The sequence below is a fragment of the Mastomys coucha genome, unplaced genomic scaffold, assembly GCF_008632895.1.
Source record: "Mastomys coucha isolate ucsf_1 unplaced genomic scaffold, UCSF_Mcou_1 pScaffold22, whole genome shotgun sequence".
NCBI lineage: Eukaryota > Metazoa > Chordata > Mammalia > Rodentia > Muridae > Mastomys > Mastomys coucha.
Window position 1 is genome coordinate 177,900,007 of NW_022196905.1, and position 16,055 is coordinate 177,916,061.

The 16,055-nt window shown below is 36.4% G+C and overlaps 1 protein-coding gene across 6 annotated transcripts in view; it reads right to left on the bottom strand.

The window, feature by feature from the left end:
- Dlc1 (DLC1 Rho GTPase activating protein) overlaps positions 1-16,055 on the bottom strand; it is a 377,111-nt gene that overhangs the window by 278,742 nt on the left and 82,314 nt on the right. For 4 of the 6 annotated variants that reach the window (XM_031339550.1, XM_031339549.1, XM_031339555.1 and 1 more), the window contains exons 3-4: positions 6,898-7,047; positions 1,020-1,151 (exon numbers count right to left, since the gene is read on the bottom strand). In XM_031339550.1, the coding sequence (XP_031195410.1) occupies positions 1,020-1,151; positions 6,898-7,047 (282 nt within the window). Of the gene's footprint in view, positions 1-1,019; positions 1,152-3,934; positions 4,601-4,712; positions 4,937-6,897; positions 7,048-16,055 lie in introns of those variants that run through there. The other 2 variants (XM_031339553.1, XM_031339554.1) reach the window with 2 other exon arrangements.

Sequence of the window (16,055 nt, forward strand, 5' to 3'; positions counted from 1 at the left end):
ATATGTAGATATAAAAAGATGTTTAGAACCAAATGATCTGCATATAAATGACAAGGGACAATTTAAGTCCTGCCTATGTAAATACTAAAGCCAGGCCCATCCGCTATTTCAAGTGTCCTTTGATTTCCCTTAAATCCTAGTGAATCTACTATGTCTCAGACTCAATGTATTCTTTTAGTCCCATTTTAGAACTGCCTTTATTTTAAAGACAGGAAAACAAACAGAACAAACTCACTTTTCCATGTTAAGCTAACATGGGGATAAAAAAAATAATACAGCTCTGTGATTTTCACAGAACTAGGAGAGGTTATTTTGGAACTGTGTGGATGTTAGATATTTGAAGCAGTAATTACTTCCCCATAAATGTTACCTTTTAGAGTCAAATACTGTTTTGCCTCTGAAGTTCAGGTTTTACTTAAAGGAAAATGTCTTTCTTCAGAATTTACTGTGCTCTTTTATTCTGTGTGGAGACTCTTCTTTTTATTTGTGTAGATGGCATTAGAAAGCCATCAGGGCAACAGCGACAGTAACTTACACTCCATTAAATATTAGGCTTTGAATACTGTACATCATTGAATGTACACAAAATATGATGGAGTGATTTTATACATCTGTAATTCTGCATACCATCATGTAATCCCAGACAATGTCTTATCCATCTATACATTCATCTACCACAAAAACTTAGAGGTTTTCTAATGAGTATGTGGTACAGTTATGATAACAGCACCTGACAACCCATTTCTGCATTTCACACACTTGGTTATTTAAAGTTCTGCAAAATTCACGGACCATATTTCACATATTTCTGGATTCATAGTCTGCTTTAGTGAACTACTTATGTATCCATTTTAAAAAATAAGCAGCATACATTTTTAGAGTGATACTTCAGTAAATAGTATCAAATTGATACAGCTAAGTCTCCAGCAGTCTTCTTTCCACACTGAATAGAAGGCAATCAGTGCTTACCTCATGTTTGGCAACATTGACTGTTGAGTCTGGGATTGTGCACAACTTACCATGGCTTTGGGTTTCGTTCCAGAATTGCTTGCTGGGGTGGATGATGGATTGGTGGACTCTGAAGACAGATTCACCCGTGTCTGATTTACTGCGATACTGTCTGTTCCACTTTCAGATCCTGATTCCAGATCCTGTGAAAAGACAAATGAACAACCATGAGAACAGGCACACGAGTGTCTCCTGCATGCCCATTTCCTCCCACCAGCAGCTTTCATTTCTGTGTGACCTCCAGTAACTCACTTAGTATCACATAGGTAACAAAATGCCTTCTTGTCTTCCTTACATGGCCTTGTGAATGGCACATGAAAAACAGATCTTTTCAGTCTTAGTTCAAAATGTGAGTAATGCTTTTTCCCTTTATGATAGCCCATCAATAGTATGGAAAGTCATTTACTATAGACAGAATGTTTTAAGAGATATATAACATATTTATGAATATGAATAATAACACTGCTTTAATAGATGTGTGCATTTGTGCATGTGTGTGTGTGTATGTGTGTGTGTGTGTGCATGCATGTGTGTGTTTCCACACATGGAGGTGTGAAATACATAATTGTAACCAAATTTCTTGCACCTAGAAGGACTTAAGATTAGACTTATTTTTATGTCTTTTCGTGGGAAACAAAAAATGTATTATTCTATAAATACAGCTCACTTGAATTTCAAACTGAATTAACATGAAATGGATAGCAACAAAACCAATTCATAAACATTAAGTGTATAACTACAAGTAGTAGGTAGTTCATTTAATTTGCATTAAAAAATTTTTTGGATAACAGGTCTTTTGCACTTATTTTGCCTTCCTATTCATTACTTCATGAACTTGTTAACACGGTAACCTTTTTATTTTTGTAACCATGTAATAATAAATATAAGGAGAAATAATTTCTTTTCAATTTATTAGTCTTGAGTTGTTATTCTGTACAGAGTACACCTTGTATCTGTATCAACTTGATCTTCCTGTGAGGAAGGGATTGTTATAATAATCGAAGAGACAATGACACCCAGACACAAGGTATATTCACATTCTATGGCAGAAATGGCATTAAATCTCAGGTCCTGACCTCAAAGCTCAACCTCCTAACAGCTACTTTGCTGTTTTAGTGAGTGCCTGAAACACAACTAAAGAAGAAATTTCATAAGGCCATGGATATGAAGCTATAAAGAAATCTTTCTTTCCACCAGTGAGAAATTCACTGGTGGAAAAGAAATCTCAGGTCAACACTTTCACAATCCCTCACTGACTTCTTCCCTATTTATTTATCTTCAGCAAACTAAATGTTGATCAAGACCTGAATCTTTCATTGCCCACTTTTGCTGTTGTAATGAATGCATCTAATACTCTATAGCATCATCAGACTCTTCAGTATCATTGTTACCCTGTGCTTTCACCATGTCAGATAGATTCATATCTAGCTAGTGTGGTACATGCCATAGAAGAGGTCTATAGACAATCCAAATATGACACAAAATAGTGGGAATGTTATGATTCATCCTTTACTTAATTATTCACTGTTTGTATTCACTATGAAGAAGACAATGGAAGCCAGGTGACTCCTAGGGAAAATATTAAAAGTGTTACAATAGGAAGGTTAAATCAAGAATCTGGATAGGGCAAGACACAGTAAAGGGCAAAATTAGGAAGAAGGGTATTGAGTTCCCCAACATATAACTGATGAGGAGACAACTGAGAAGAAGCAGACATTAAAAGAACAGTGAAAGTCAATGTAGGAAGCAAGCTTGAAGGCTAAGAATAGTGTGATTACTCCTGGGATGTCAGATCAGGAGCAGGTAGGACAGAGCTGATGCAAAATGGCCCAGAATCAATTCAGGAAGACAGACTAGGTAAAAAGAATAAGAAATTCTGGGTCAAGAAACAGTTGAAACAGGACAAAGCTTGACCAAAGATAAAGAAAAGCTTTTGTTTTTTATGTATGACATGAAAAGAACAATGCCAGCTGTCTCTCTTTCCTCCTTCCATACTAATATAGTATATTATGTACAATCTTAAGCTACAGAAGATCAGTGAAAATTGGGAAGACTGGAAAACACTGCACAGCAGTGCACAAACTCCATCACAGGCACTGATTTGACATTAGGCTATATATTTCTTAAGCTTCTCTATGGTATGACTGAAGTGTTCCAAAAGATTAGCAATATCCACTAGGTTATACATTTTCACAAAAAGCAATTAGTGAGTCAAACTCAGAATACCTTGCTATTTGAGAAGAAAGGCCTTGGGAAGATTTACAATGTGGTAGAATGAAAGTTGGCTTTTCTGAAAGATGTGGAAGTGACTCATAAAAGCTGTGTGACTTTTTTTTTTTTTTTTTGGTTTTTCAAGACAGGGTTTCTCTGTATAGCCCTGACTGTCCTGGAACTCACTCTGTGGACTAGGCTGGCCTCAAACTCAGAAATCTCCCTGCCTCTGTCTCCAAAGTGCTGGGATTAAAGGCGTGCACCACCATTGCCTTGCAAGCTGTGTGGTTTTTGACAAACTTCTCACTTCCTGCCTGTGTGACACTAGTAAATCCTTCATCCTTCCTGAGGCTCAAGATGCTCATCATCAGACCAAGAGAACAAATGAAGCAACATATGCAAAGTTTAGTGTGAACTAACAACCTCTACTTTGTCCTCTAGCACCAACTCCCATCTGTCATCATTCTAAGAGATTATTATCATTAGTTAGGCTTAACAGACTGTCCACAGTGGGTGCTGTGGAGGACAAGAGCAGGTAGGTCAGAGTTGATGGAAAAGTGACCAAGAATCAATTTAGGAAAACAGACTAGGTAAAAAGAACATGAGAAAGTCAAGATTTTGGGTGACAAAGACATTAGCTCTTGGAATTTCAAGAGTCTATCAAAGTATAGTCAGTTGTTATGTTATCTCTAAGCAGCTTAGTCTAAATCTTTACCTCTTACTTTTTACTTCAATTGAATGTTGTTCTTCATCCTCCCAGTCTCTGCTTCTATTTATATTCTTTGTTATATAGAAAATTCATTCTGGGAACTTTGTAAGTATAGGGTAGGTGGGTTAGGGTAGGAGTCATTGCTTCATTGTGTTCTGTGTTCTTCCTGCTAAAGTTAAATAAGCAGAGAGAGAGGATGGGGGTTGAGGCAGTTTCTCTCTTGGATTAGTACTCCTTGGCAGATGGTTAAGGTCACACCATAATCCCTTTATTCCATAGCACAGTTATCAAAGGAAATTGAAAGTGCAGATGAAAAAAAGTTATCATTATATGTAAGCACCAATAATCCAAACCAAAACCAAAACAATACAATAAAACAAAAAACCCCAACAACAACTACAACAACAACAACAACAACAACAACGATGATGACGCAGAGAAAAAGACCAAGTGTGACCTAGAAAATTGTAAAGATCAAAAAGTAGTTTTGAGGCTCAGGGATGTGTATTGATCATGCCTTGATGAGTATCTGATATGAGTGTAGAGGGAAATCCAAGAGAATCAACAATGGTCAAGCACATTTTGGGTTAGATAGATGCAAGTGTGCTTATATATTTTAGTTCATCTCTCTCCAGAATAAGGCAAAAGGTAAATAGCTAATTTTTGTGTATATCTATCTGTCTTACATGAACCTGCAGTTGAGAAATTTGACAATTTTTTTTTATAGTTTCAGTTAGTCAGTTATAAAGTTGGGGTCCAAATCAGACAGTAATTGTTGAGTTACCTTCAGGCACTGACGTTCCTAATGCTTCTGCTGACCGACTTTGCTTTGTTCCAACTCTGTTGATAAACTGAAAGCCTAGAAATGGATGTTATGTTTACAGCAGCAACAATTATGGTAATAATTATGGTAATATTCTGAGATGCTGAATGAAATATTAAAGTCAAATTTATAGTTTATATAGAAGTATAAAACAGATGTAGATAAATGATTTAATTATCATGTATATTAGTTCATGGTTTTTGGTTTATTTTTATTGCGTAAGAATGAGCCCAGTCTAGTGTATAGGGGATAGGTAGCTTATTTTCTAAAATGGAGACAAAAAATATGATGTTTGATAGAAGCCTCAGCTATGATTTTATATTTAATACATGGGGACTTAGAACACTTGAATGGAGCTCTAGAGAAGGGAGAGATTAAAAGCAGGCAAGATTATCAACTCATTGTAGAAAATTTTAAAAACGAAGTCCATACTCTAGACCCCATGAATGTTAAAGCGGCACCTAGAACCTCATGAAAAATAAGACATTTCTGGCTTAAAGGTGTGTTAGAGGAAATTAATGTGAAATTTTAATTTAAGTGAAATATTGGAAACAGGATTTTTCTCTTAATTCTATAAAGGATTCTATAGATTCCCTTTCTATTTGCTAGAATGAAACTATTTACAAACAACTAGGGCATCACTAGAAAGAGAGGGACTAGGGTTTTCCTAGAGAGTTATTTGGTATGCTTTCTGGTAAAGAACATATTTGAAATGAATCTTTAAGGGTAAGGAAATTTATTAAGGTTACCAAAAATTAAAATTTCATTTTTATGAACTTTCAAGATTGAAATCTAGTTTTATGTCAATCCTGTTTCAGAAGGTGTCAAATTCACTTATGTGATTTTCTACATTTTGAATCTCACTTAATATTATTTGATGTGGTTTGTTTACTATATTATAATTCAAATCCTTGTTTAGTAAAATGGATGGCTTATTTACAGTTCAGCTTTATGCTTTATATGTTAGTTCTACATAAAATAAGTCATTAAACATGAAGCTAAATATTTAGAGGGTAGAGCCAATTTTAGGATTTGTTTCTTTTTAATTTTATTTTGAGTTTTGGAATCCCATTGGAACATCTGTTATATAAACATAATGGGATAAATTTCTTACTTCTGTCTTTTTCATTATTTTTCATATCATAGTTTAGAGTTCTAACAAGTAACCTTCATATGACTTATATTTTGTAGTAAGCAGGATTAGTTCACCTGCATGTATCCATATACCCACCTATCCAACTGCCTATTTACCTACCCAACCAGCAACCCACGCATCCACCCATCTTCCCATCCACCCATCTTTCTATCTACCCATCTAACAACCTATTCATCCTTCTATTCATCCATCCTTCCTTCCATCTATCCATCCACCCATCCTTCCATTCATCTATTCATCTTTCCATGTGGAAAATATTAAACTTATATTGCATGTTTTTTCATACAATATACGTTTATAGAATAATATAATTCATGTCTTAGACGTAATCAGTCATAACTTGAAAAACTGGAAATAAGGTAGATATCAAGATAGACAGAGCAATTGCAATGGAGTGTATCATGTCACGGAATAGTAGTAAATAGAGTAGGACAATCTACCACTACAACAAAGAGGGCTTAATTCTCAAGAAGCAGAATTTCCTAAGCTTGCTTTGTTTTCTTTTTAGTGTTAAGTATTTTGTAGTCACCCTGTGTCTATGGACCCTCCGTGTGACATACAGAAATGACTGAGTAAACTCTATGGGGTTCTGTTTCATTTATTAGTGGATGACATCATCAAAGGTGTTTCACCTGTAAGAGAGCCCATATGAAATAAGGAGGTCCTATTCTAACTGTGCTTAGTGGGCACAGACATGTAATCCTAGCTTCTTGAGTGGCTAAGGCAGGAAGATAGTTTGTTCAAGGCCAGTCTGGGCTCCAAAAAGGGTTTAAGGGCAACCTGGCCAACTGATTTAGTCTGTGTATCAAAGTAAAAACAGGGCTAGTGATATAGCAAAGTGGAAGATTGTTTGCCTGATGTGGGCCAGGGCTGAGGGACCTCCCAAGTTTTCTGAAAAACGAAACAAAACAAAACACTAATAGCTACAGCAGAACAGACACACAGGGATGCCATTCCACTAGGAAGAAGAGTAAGGAGCAGGCAGCTCACAGGGACATGTCGTCGCAGGTTTGTTGGGGTGCTGGATGGAGAGGAGGCAGTGCTGAGAGCGTTCTCGATGTCTTGGTCGAGTTGGTCCAGTTTCATAATGAGCAGCACCATGGAGTCCAGCCGTGTCCTGTCTCGATCTTCCCTTGTTTCCTGAAGAACAGAACATGCTGTTACTAAATTTGAAAGGTCATTTCTTGGAAAGAATAAAATGTTCCCTGTTCTTCATGGTGACAGAAAGGACAGTGAATAGTGGGCGGTCTTCTATTTGACAGGGAAGAGAAGGTCTCGTCTGGGTATCAATGGGCCTTTTATGGACAAGATGCTGATTTAGTGCAAAGAGTGCACTTTGTATGAATATTCAATACATGAAAAAGAAGTAGAATGACTCCCAGGACTTATAGACATTTCCAACGTCCTAATTATTATTGGGAGAACATATTTATGACATTTATTGTTTTAGAGTATAAATTTAATATTTGTGTGATTCTAATATTTGTGAATTTATACTTAGAAGACATGTGAAAGAATATTTATAACAGAATTTCAATTTAGTAAAATACTGTTGAAAAAGTGAAGTAAGGCAAGTTTTTGACTTGTGTGATCAGTACACTTACCTACCACTGATTTTAGTTATGACACTGCCAAGATCATTTGTAAAAATCTCTTATTTTTCCAAACACTTAAAAATAGTCCCCATAGCAATGCATACACATATTCACATACACATACACACACATCTACCCCTCCCTGCACACAAACAAATATCAGGGTATATTTACAGATTCTTGACTTCTTTAATGGGAATTTAGATTCATTCTTTTACTATGGTCCATAAAGAAGAGCTTCATTGCGTTTTTTTTTTTAATTTTTTAAAAATTATTTTTTATATGTAAGTACACTGTAGCTGTCTTCAGTCACCCCAGAAGAGGGCATCAGATCTCATTACAGATGGTTGTGAGCCACCATGTGGTTGCTGGGATTTGAACTCAGGACCTCTGGAAGAGCAGTCAGTGCTCTTAACCGCTGAGCCATCTCTCCAGTCCGCTTCATTGCGTTTTAATTTGTTTATGAATCTAGTACATGCATACATACATACACAATATACATATAGCTTTTTATCTCAACTACTCTGGGATTTAGACATATAGTTGGAAAGATTTTGATGTAAAGCAGTAACTAAAGCATCTGCTGTCCTTGTTGTTAGCATCAGGGCCTCCAAAGCCTGTGGCGTCACATGGGTGGGCCTCACAGACCTGTTGCCAGGGCAATAGCTGCCATATTCCCAGAATCCATTGGGCTCACCTCCCACCTTTACCTGCGGCCACTACATCAACCCCCCCCCACCCACACACGCAACATTCCTCTTGAGCCCTCTCTCTCTCTCTTTCTCTCTTCTCTCTCCACTACTGCCTCCTCTCTCCTCTCAATTAAACCTCTTACACATGGAACTGTTTTGGCCTAGTGTATGGTATGTTCTGACATGAGCCGCCATTCTAACACATCACTTGTGAAGTTACTTAGACACAACTCTATAGTTCCTGTGTGGTCAAACCAAGTCAGTTAGTATTAGAATTCTCAACCCCTCATGCTATGTTAGGGGCAGAGCTGATTAGGATATTAAGGGAAGAAAAAAAATAAGGACCATGTAAAACAGACAATTCTTTGGAAAGGCACTTTGCTGAGAGATGCGGTGGACTTAGGTCTAGTTCTTTGGGTATGTAGCATCATATATGACTCAAGTTGCCAACTTTCCATATCTCTGAGATACTTTTCTGATGAGAATCAACTTTAAAAGAACTGTTCATGGCCAAACTTAAGGAGAGGAAACAGGTCATGATGGGACCTAGATGTGTCCTCAGAAGATGACAGGCTGGGAATTTGCTTCAGCAACAAGTATTAAATGATGAAAGTAATCAACACAACTCTGACTTTTAGTTCTGTCTTGTGCCCTCCTCTCCTCTCCTCTCCTCTCCTCTCGTCTCGTCTCGTCTCGTCTCCTTTCCTCTCCTCTCCTCTCCTCTCCATTTTTTTGTGGATGTGTGCTGGATGTACTTGTTAATATGGATGTGTATACACATGTGTGAGGGTACATGAGCACATGGGTATAGATAAGTAGACAGGTCTTTGGTTCTTTGGAACCATTTTTCTTTTTTTTTTTCACTGAACCTGAAGCACACCAATTTTTGTAGATAGACTGGCCAATGAATTTTAAAGGTCCACCTGTCTCTGTATTCCAGATCTGTAGTTACAAAATCTTGCTGCCAACTGTGGCTTTTATATGTTCTGGGAATTCAAACCCAGGTCTCAAGGATACTGACTGAGCCAACTTTCAAGCCCTGAGCACTTCTTTTACCCCTTTAAAATTCCCTAGATAATCCCAAGAACAGGGATGCAGTGAGTTAATCTAATTTTATATTCTTTAAGTAGGAATCTAATTCTATAGGTTTAATTATTTAAAAATTAAACAATGTTTTTTGTTTGTTTGTTTTTGATACAGAGAACAACCTTCCAGAGGTTAAATAATTGACTTATTGTATTAAATTGGTTTAGGAATCAACTATTGATTACTTTCTTTTCTAGTTACAGTGATATGTTGACAAGTACCACTTTGGAAAGAAAGGATTCATTTTAGTTCTATAAGCTATCATTGCAGGACGTTAAGGCAGCAGACATCTGAAGCAGATAATCATGTCTATCTATAGTCAAGAGCAGATGACAGTGAATTAGTGCAGACTGCCAGTGCTCAGATTATTTTCTTTACTCTTACACAGTCTAGGGTCTTCTTCCTAGGGAATGGTGCTACCCATGGTGGGCATGATTTTGCCCTTCAATTAATTGCCCTTCAAAATAATTCCTCACAGGTATTCCTAGAGTTTCTTCTTCTAGGTGATTCTGAGTTTTGACAAATTGATGGTTAGTAATAATCATCACTTAGCTAATATTAGATAATTTATTTGAACATTTTTCTTTATTAAGAATTTTATATACAATGAAATATGATAATACTCAAATTCTGCCTCCAATCCTTTCATATTATCCACAGCCCCTCCCTTTAACAATTTCATATCTTCCTTTTTTTTTTTTGAGACATGGTTTCATTGTGCAGTCCTAGCTGGTCTGAAACTTAAAAACCCATGTGTGTCTGCCTACCTATTGAAGTGCTAGGATTAACCACATATGCCTTATTATATAATTATTTTTATTTTTGATAATCCATTCAGTCAAGCCAGTGCTACCCATATATGCAGAGGTGTGCTAATCAAAACTAGATGATCTATTTTTTTTTTTTCGAGACAGGATTTCTCTGTGTAGCCTTGGCTGTCCTGGAACTCACTTTATAGACCAGGCTGGCCTCGAACTCAGAAGTCCGCCTGCCTCTGCCTCCCAAGTGCTGGGATTAAAGGTGTGTACCACCACCGCCCAGCTAGATGATCTATTTTTAAAAACAAGTTTTCCTTAGCTTAAAAGATGAATGTAAAACAAAGAGGCTGCTTCTTTTTCCCTAATAGTAGATTAACGTTACAACTAAATTGAGGGTTTTGGACATCTGCTCATTTCTCCAGAAAACTATGCAACTCTTGTGATTTGATTTATTCTCATTACCTCTTTCTTGAGGAACATTAAATGGCTGACAGAAAATCATGAACTTTTTATTGGGCTTAAAAATATCCACATTTGCAAAAATGAAACATTAACCTTTATTTTTATCTAATAATGATACAAAACAAATAATATTACACACAAAGCAGTTCTTTTCACAATGTAATTCTACTTATAAAATAAAACTTTATAAAATAAAGTTCTGGAACCATTACAAATTTTTTGCATCAAATTTGCTTACAAGTATTCCCCCAAAATGGAAACAATATAGAGTCATCCAGCCCCTTACTTAACTATTCCAATGTATTTTTTATATAATTTCTTTCTATTTTGAACCAAAGATACATTTGGGAAGGTTAATGTTTACACATCTCTATGTCCACATGTGGCTTTCTCTTGGCTATCACTCACATCTCAGTTACAATAGCCTCAAGGACAAAGATTCAAGCTTTCTACTTAGCAGAAATGAAATCAAGTTCTGCACCACAGAAGCAACACATTTTCAGGAAAAGTAGTGTGTTCAATACAGCCAAGAAATAATAACACACAGGCCTTGGAAAATAGCTGATATTTTTCCAGCTAATAAGTTAATGTTGGATGTAGCAATACATCTGCAACTACCCTGGTCCCATCAGTGATGGTCTCAAAAGCAATTTGTCTTTCAGTTAACTGGGCATAGAGATTATACTCTAAAAATATTTTTATATCCATTGGCTGAGCATCAAATTATTTCAGTGATCTGCCAGAAGGACAAAATGAAACAGTCTTGTCCATGATATTCTTTTAGACAATTAAGCCTATTTCTTTCCTTTGACCTCCATGGGTACCTCCTTACTCATCTATTATAGTCACTCAGAAATGTCAAGAGTTTTTATGCCATACATCCACAAAACCTCCCAAAATAGATAGACTAAAAACCCAATGCTTTGTATAAATATCCTTGTCCTTATTATTTTTAAGCTCAAGTTTTAACATTTCACAAAGTTCTACTTTTTCATATATTCAGGGCCAAACTCTAGCAATAGTCCATGCCTGAAAATACAAGGCTATATTTGTGGATTCTGGGTTTTTAAAATTTTTTAATGGAATTTAATTTCATTCTATTAGTATGGTCCATGAAGAAGAGTTCTATTACATTAAATTATTTATTTATGAATTGAGTATTTCTGTCATGTCACTCAATTCAAGGCTGGTGTGATAAATTTGCCTCCTCTTCATCTTATCTTTCCCTTTTAAATATCATAGCTATTTTAAGTCAGACATCATTAAAGGGACTGGACTGGATGGAATAGCCATCAGCAAAGAATACAAAACAAAAATAAAAACAAAAACCTCCCGTGGTCTTGAATGTTATAATCAACCTTAGGGAAATAAACGATGAAAATTAACAGATTCATAAACTATTTGACTTTCAAATAGAAACCAGTGTAGGAATTTAAAAATAAGATAGTGAGATAAATAACTACAGTGTTCCTGTCTATCTATATATACCCACAATACATTATTTAAAACTACTGTATAATATATTAATTAATATACAGCATATTAATCAGTATATTAACTAATGTATAACATATAAAATTACTATAAAACATATTAATAAAATATAGAGTCAGGAAAAAGCTTTCTATGGAAATTTAAAAGTCAAATTGGAATGTGAAGAGGAGGAGATTGAGAAGATGATGGGGTAAAGATAAAGACAGATGTTAGAGGGATGAAAGGAGAGAGATGAGGAAGGAAAAGATGGAAGAGGAGAGGCAGTGGAGAGTCAGGAAGATAGTGGTCCAAGTGAAAGGAAGATTGATGCAGTGGTAGAGAGGCTGCAATGAAATCAGCCAAGGAATGATGAGGGTTGAGAGGATGAAGGTGGGGACAAAACAGGAAGAGGGAGCAGTTGTACAAAGTAGATTCTGCTTGGAAGGAGGAAAATGTACTCTTTGTGAAGCTGAGTTCATTAAAAAGGACATGAGGAGTGATGTTCTATGTTTGATAAACTCTTTAATTTAATTTTAATATTAGCAAATAAAGATAATTGGGACCTCAAACACATTTGATACTGAATGATGCTACATGATCAATAAGTATTGCTATTCCAAAGTCTCCCTTCTAGTTCTAGCCTTCACGAGCTGAGGTCTGAACTGTACACAGTTTATTGATTATAAAGAGACAACAGGTTATAAGAAATCCAAAATACATATTTGACTTCAACAAAGTCATAAGATCAACCACTAACAAAAATGGCCTTGTGAGATTAAAAAATCCAATGTACAGAGATGGCCTACAGAATGGTGGATAATCTTTGCCAGATATATTTTCAGTACATAATATAGAGAATACACAAAGAAGTTAAAAACCTAGCAAGGAAACAGATATTCCAATAAAAAGGTATGCTATGGAGCTAAACTCAGAGCTCTCAAAAGTAGAATATAAAAGACTAGTAAACACTTTAAAAAGAGTTCAGTACCCTCACCTATTAGGGCTACAAAAATTAAATCTACTTGAGATATAATATCACCCTAGTCTGCATGGCCCTTGTCAAGAAAACAAATGACAACAAGGGCTGGTGAGGGCACAAGAAAAAAGATCTCTTATTCATTGTAAGTGGGAGTGTGAATTTATTGTCACTATGTGTATATAGGTGGAGATTTCTCAACAAGTTTACAATAGAGGACTCATATGATCCAGCTATATCATTACTGGTCATACACATAAAGGAATCTATATTCTCTAACAGAAGTATCAAATTAAATGAGTGTATGTATGTGTGTGTACACACACACATACACACACACACACATATATATATATATATATATATAAATAAAAATATGTATATTTATTGCTACTCTATTTACAATAGTCAGGAAATGGAATCTACCCAGATGCATATTAAAAAGTGAATGGATAATTAAAATATGGAACATATACATGGGGACATTTTATTCAAATGTAAAGAAAAGTAAAATTATATAATTTGCAGGAAAATGGATGGAATTGAAAAGTATGTTGAGGTTAACCATACCCCAAAAGACAAATATTATATGTTCTTTTTTATAAGTGTATCCTAACTTCCAATTTTTTACATGTGTATTTACTAGATAATGAGTGTGAGTGGGCTGAGAAATCAGAAATGAGCCCAACAGGAGACAAAAAGGGCTTTAGCGGAGAAGGGAGAGTAACAAATATGTATTAAAGTAGAAGAAGGAATAGTAAGAGAGGTACAGAAGAGATAGGGATGAAGAATTGGAGAGAAGGGAGGGTTCCAAATATAATCACTCAGTGAAAGTTTGCATGGCTATATCGTGTGCTATCTGCTTAGTTTTATACAATGCAACCTATTTTGTACTCACACAACTAAAATCTTTAAGATGTTGTAGAGTGGCCCTCTATCCCCTCTAGTGTCCCAGTTCTTCCTTTAGATCAGTAGCTCTCAACCTTCCTAATGCTGTGACCCTTCAATACTGTTCTTCATATTGTGACCCCTAAGCCCAATCATAAAAGGTAATTTTATTACTACTTCATAACTGCAATTTTACTTCTGTTATGAATTATAATGTGAGTATCTGATATGCAGGATATCTGACATGTAGTCCCCATGAAAGGGTCTTTGAACCCAAAAAGGGGTTGTAACCCTAGGTTGAGACAGTAAATATTATCTATTCTGTGAAGTTACCTTTCCAATATTTAGAGAACTCCGCTGTTTCCATTTTATGGATTTTCTAGTGAAATGTCCCCGATTTCCTTCTTTGAGTTGGGGAGACTATCGCAGATCAAGCCAAGGGTCAAGTGCACGCCAAGCACACACTTTGCCATGGAGCTATCCCTTTATTCCTCATCTTCTTAAGTGTTTTCTCATATGATATGGTTTCAAATTGTCCCATTATTTCTGTTTACTCTTTTCTGGATATGAATAGTTCTCCCCACAAAACACACCCAGATAGGACAGAAACAGAAATATAATGTCATATGTATTGTACTGTTCCAGAATGAAATATAATGTCGTATGTATTCTACTGTCCTATGGCCTGCAGGATAGGCAAGAAAATCTCCATGTTCATATAGGCTCAGTCGTATAGAATCTAGTGCATTCAGAGCATGCATATGCAGAGAGAGCCACAGTCTTTTTCTCCCACGAGGACAAAGCACTTACTTAGCTACGCTGAACTCAAGTCAGGACTGTGGTATATGTCACCTTTCCCCAGCAAACACCCAGATAGGACAGAAACAGAAATAGCCTAATGTTTTGACACTGTAACCAGTTGTTGGCAAAGGATAGATATTGTGTGTTGCTATTACGTTGTTTTACTTATCCCTCTCTGAGAGACGCAGGTCAGTAGAGACTAGGCAGATTGGATCAGGACATAACTTCTATTCGATATGAATTGCTGTACACGATGAAAACCCACAATGCTTTCTATTTAGGCTGGAAGAGATATGTTGTCTGTGGGCTGTGAGCGTACTGTGGCTACAGTGGTGTCTGGGAGGATACAAATCTCCCAGAGCCTTCTGAACTGGATAGGTCTGAGTGATAGAGATCTTCCTGATGTTGTTTTCTGTCTGCTCAGGGAAGACAACCCGGCTGTGTTTCCTTCTCCAAGTGCTCTTCATTAAACAGTGGAGCTGAAAGCACTCACACATGGTGGTAGGCAGGAGGTACCCACTACCAGACATCAGACAGACTGAAGACAATATAAAGTCCAGAGAAAAATGTCTCCATCAGCCCACACTGGCTCTGTTCAAATGCCAAGCATGTGGAAAAGAACAAAAAAAAAAATCAAGAAAACAGTAGATGCTTCCAAATCATAGTCGTTTGGCAGAGCAGATTCAACACTGACTGAATGCTTAGCTTGTGAGGGAGCCACAGTCTCCCGTAGATAGCCATAATCAATGCAAGGCTGGGCCAGGAATAGAAGCAAGACTTCCTGATTCTGAATTCAAGGCACTAGCCCAGACACTGTCTTCAGTTTCATATGCCTCTTCCTGGTTCTTCCGGGCCAGTGATACTCCTTGCTCACCCATAAAAGAAAAGGACTTTTCAGCAATAGTCTTGGCTCTGTTTTACCCTCAACTATTTGATCTGCAGCCAGCTGGAGTAGTATGGAATCTCATATTAGTGTTATATGTTTCATTTGATAATAAATTCCTCTTTCTAGACTTTCCTTTCTTAAAATAATATCCTGTTTAAAGAAGCAGAAAGTTATTTAATCCTGTTTTTTTTTCCTTTTGGGAGCAGGGAAGATTTTCATATGAAATGACAGTCAGAAGTTGAAGATAATGTAATTCTCCTCTGCCAGTATTTCCAGGCAAGTTAAGAATGACGGCTTTAATTTTCATTTTGTTTTTTAGTAGGAAATATTGGTCGACGGTGAGGAAGAAAAGGGAAACCTCTCCTACTTGCCAGCATACTCTGTTCAATTCCCAGTTCTTTGTGTAATGTCTTTAGTAACATATGTGCCAAAATCATTATAATGACAGGTGACTGGGAAGGACTAACAATTTTGTTATTTAAAGTTCACTTCAGGAAACTAGGTATGGTAGCATAGCCTGGAATCCAAGCA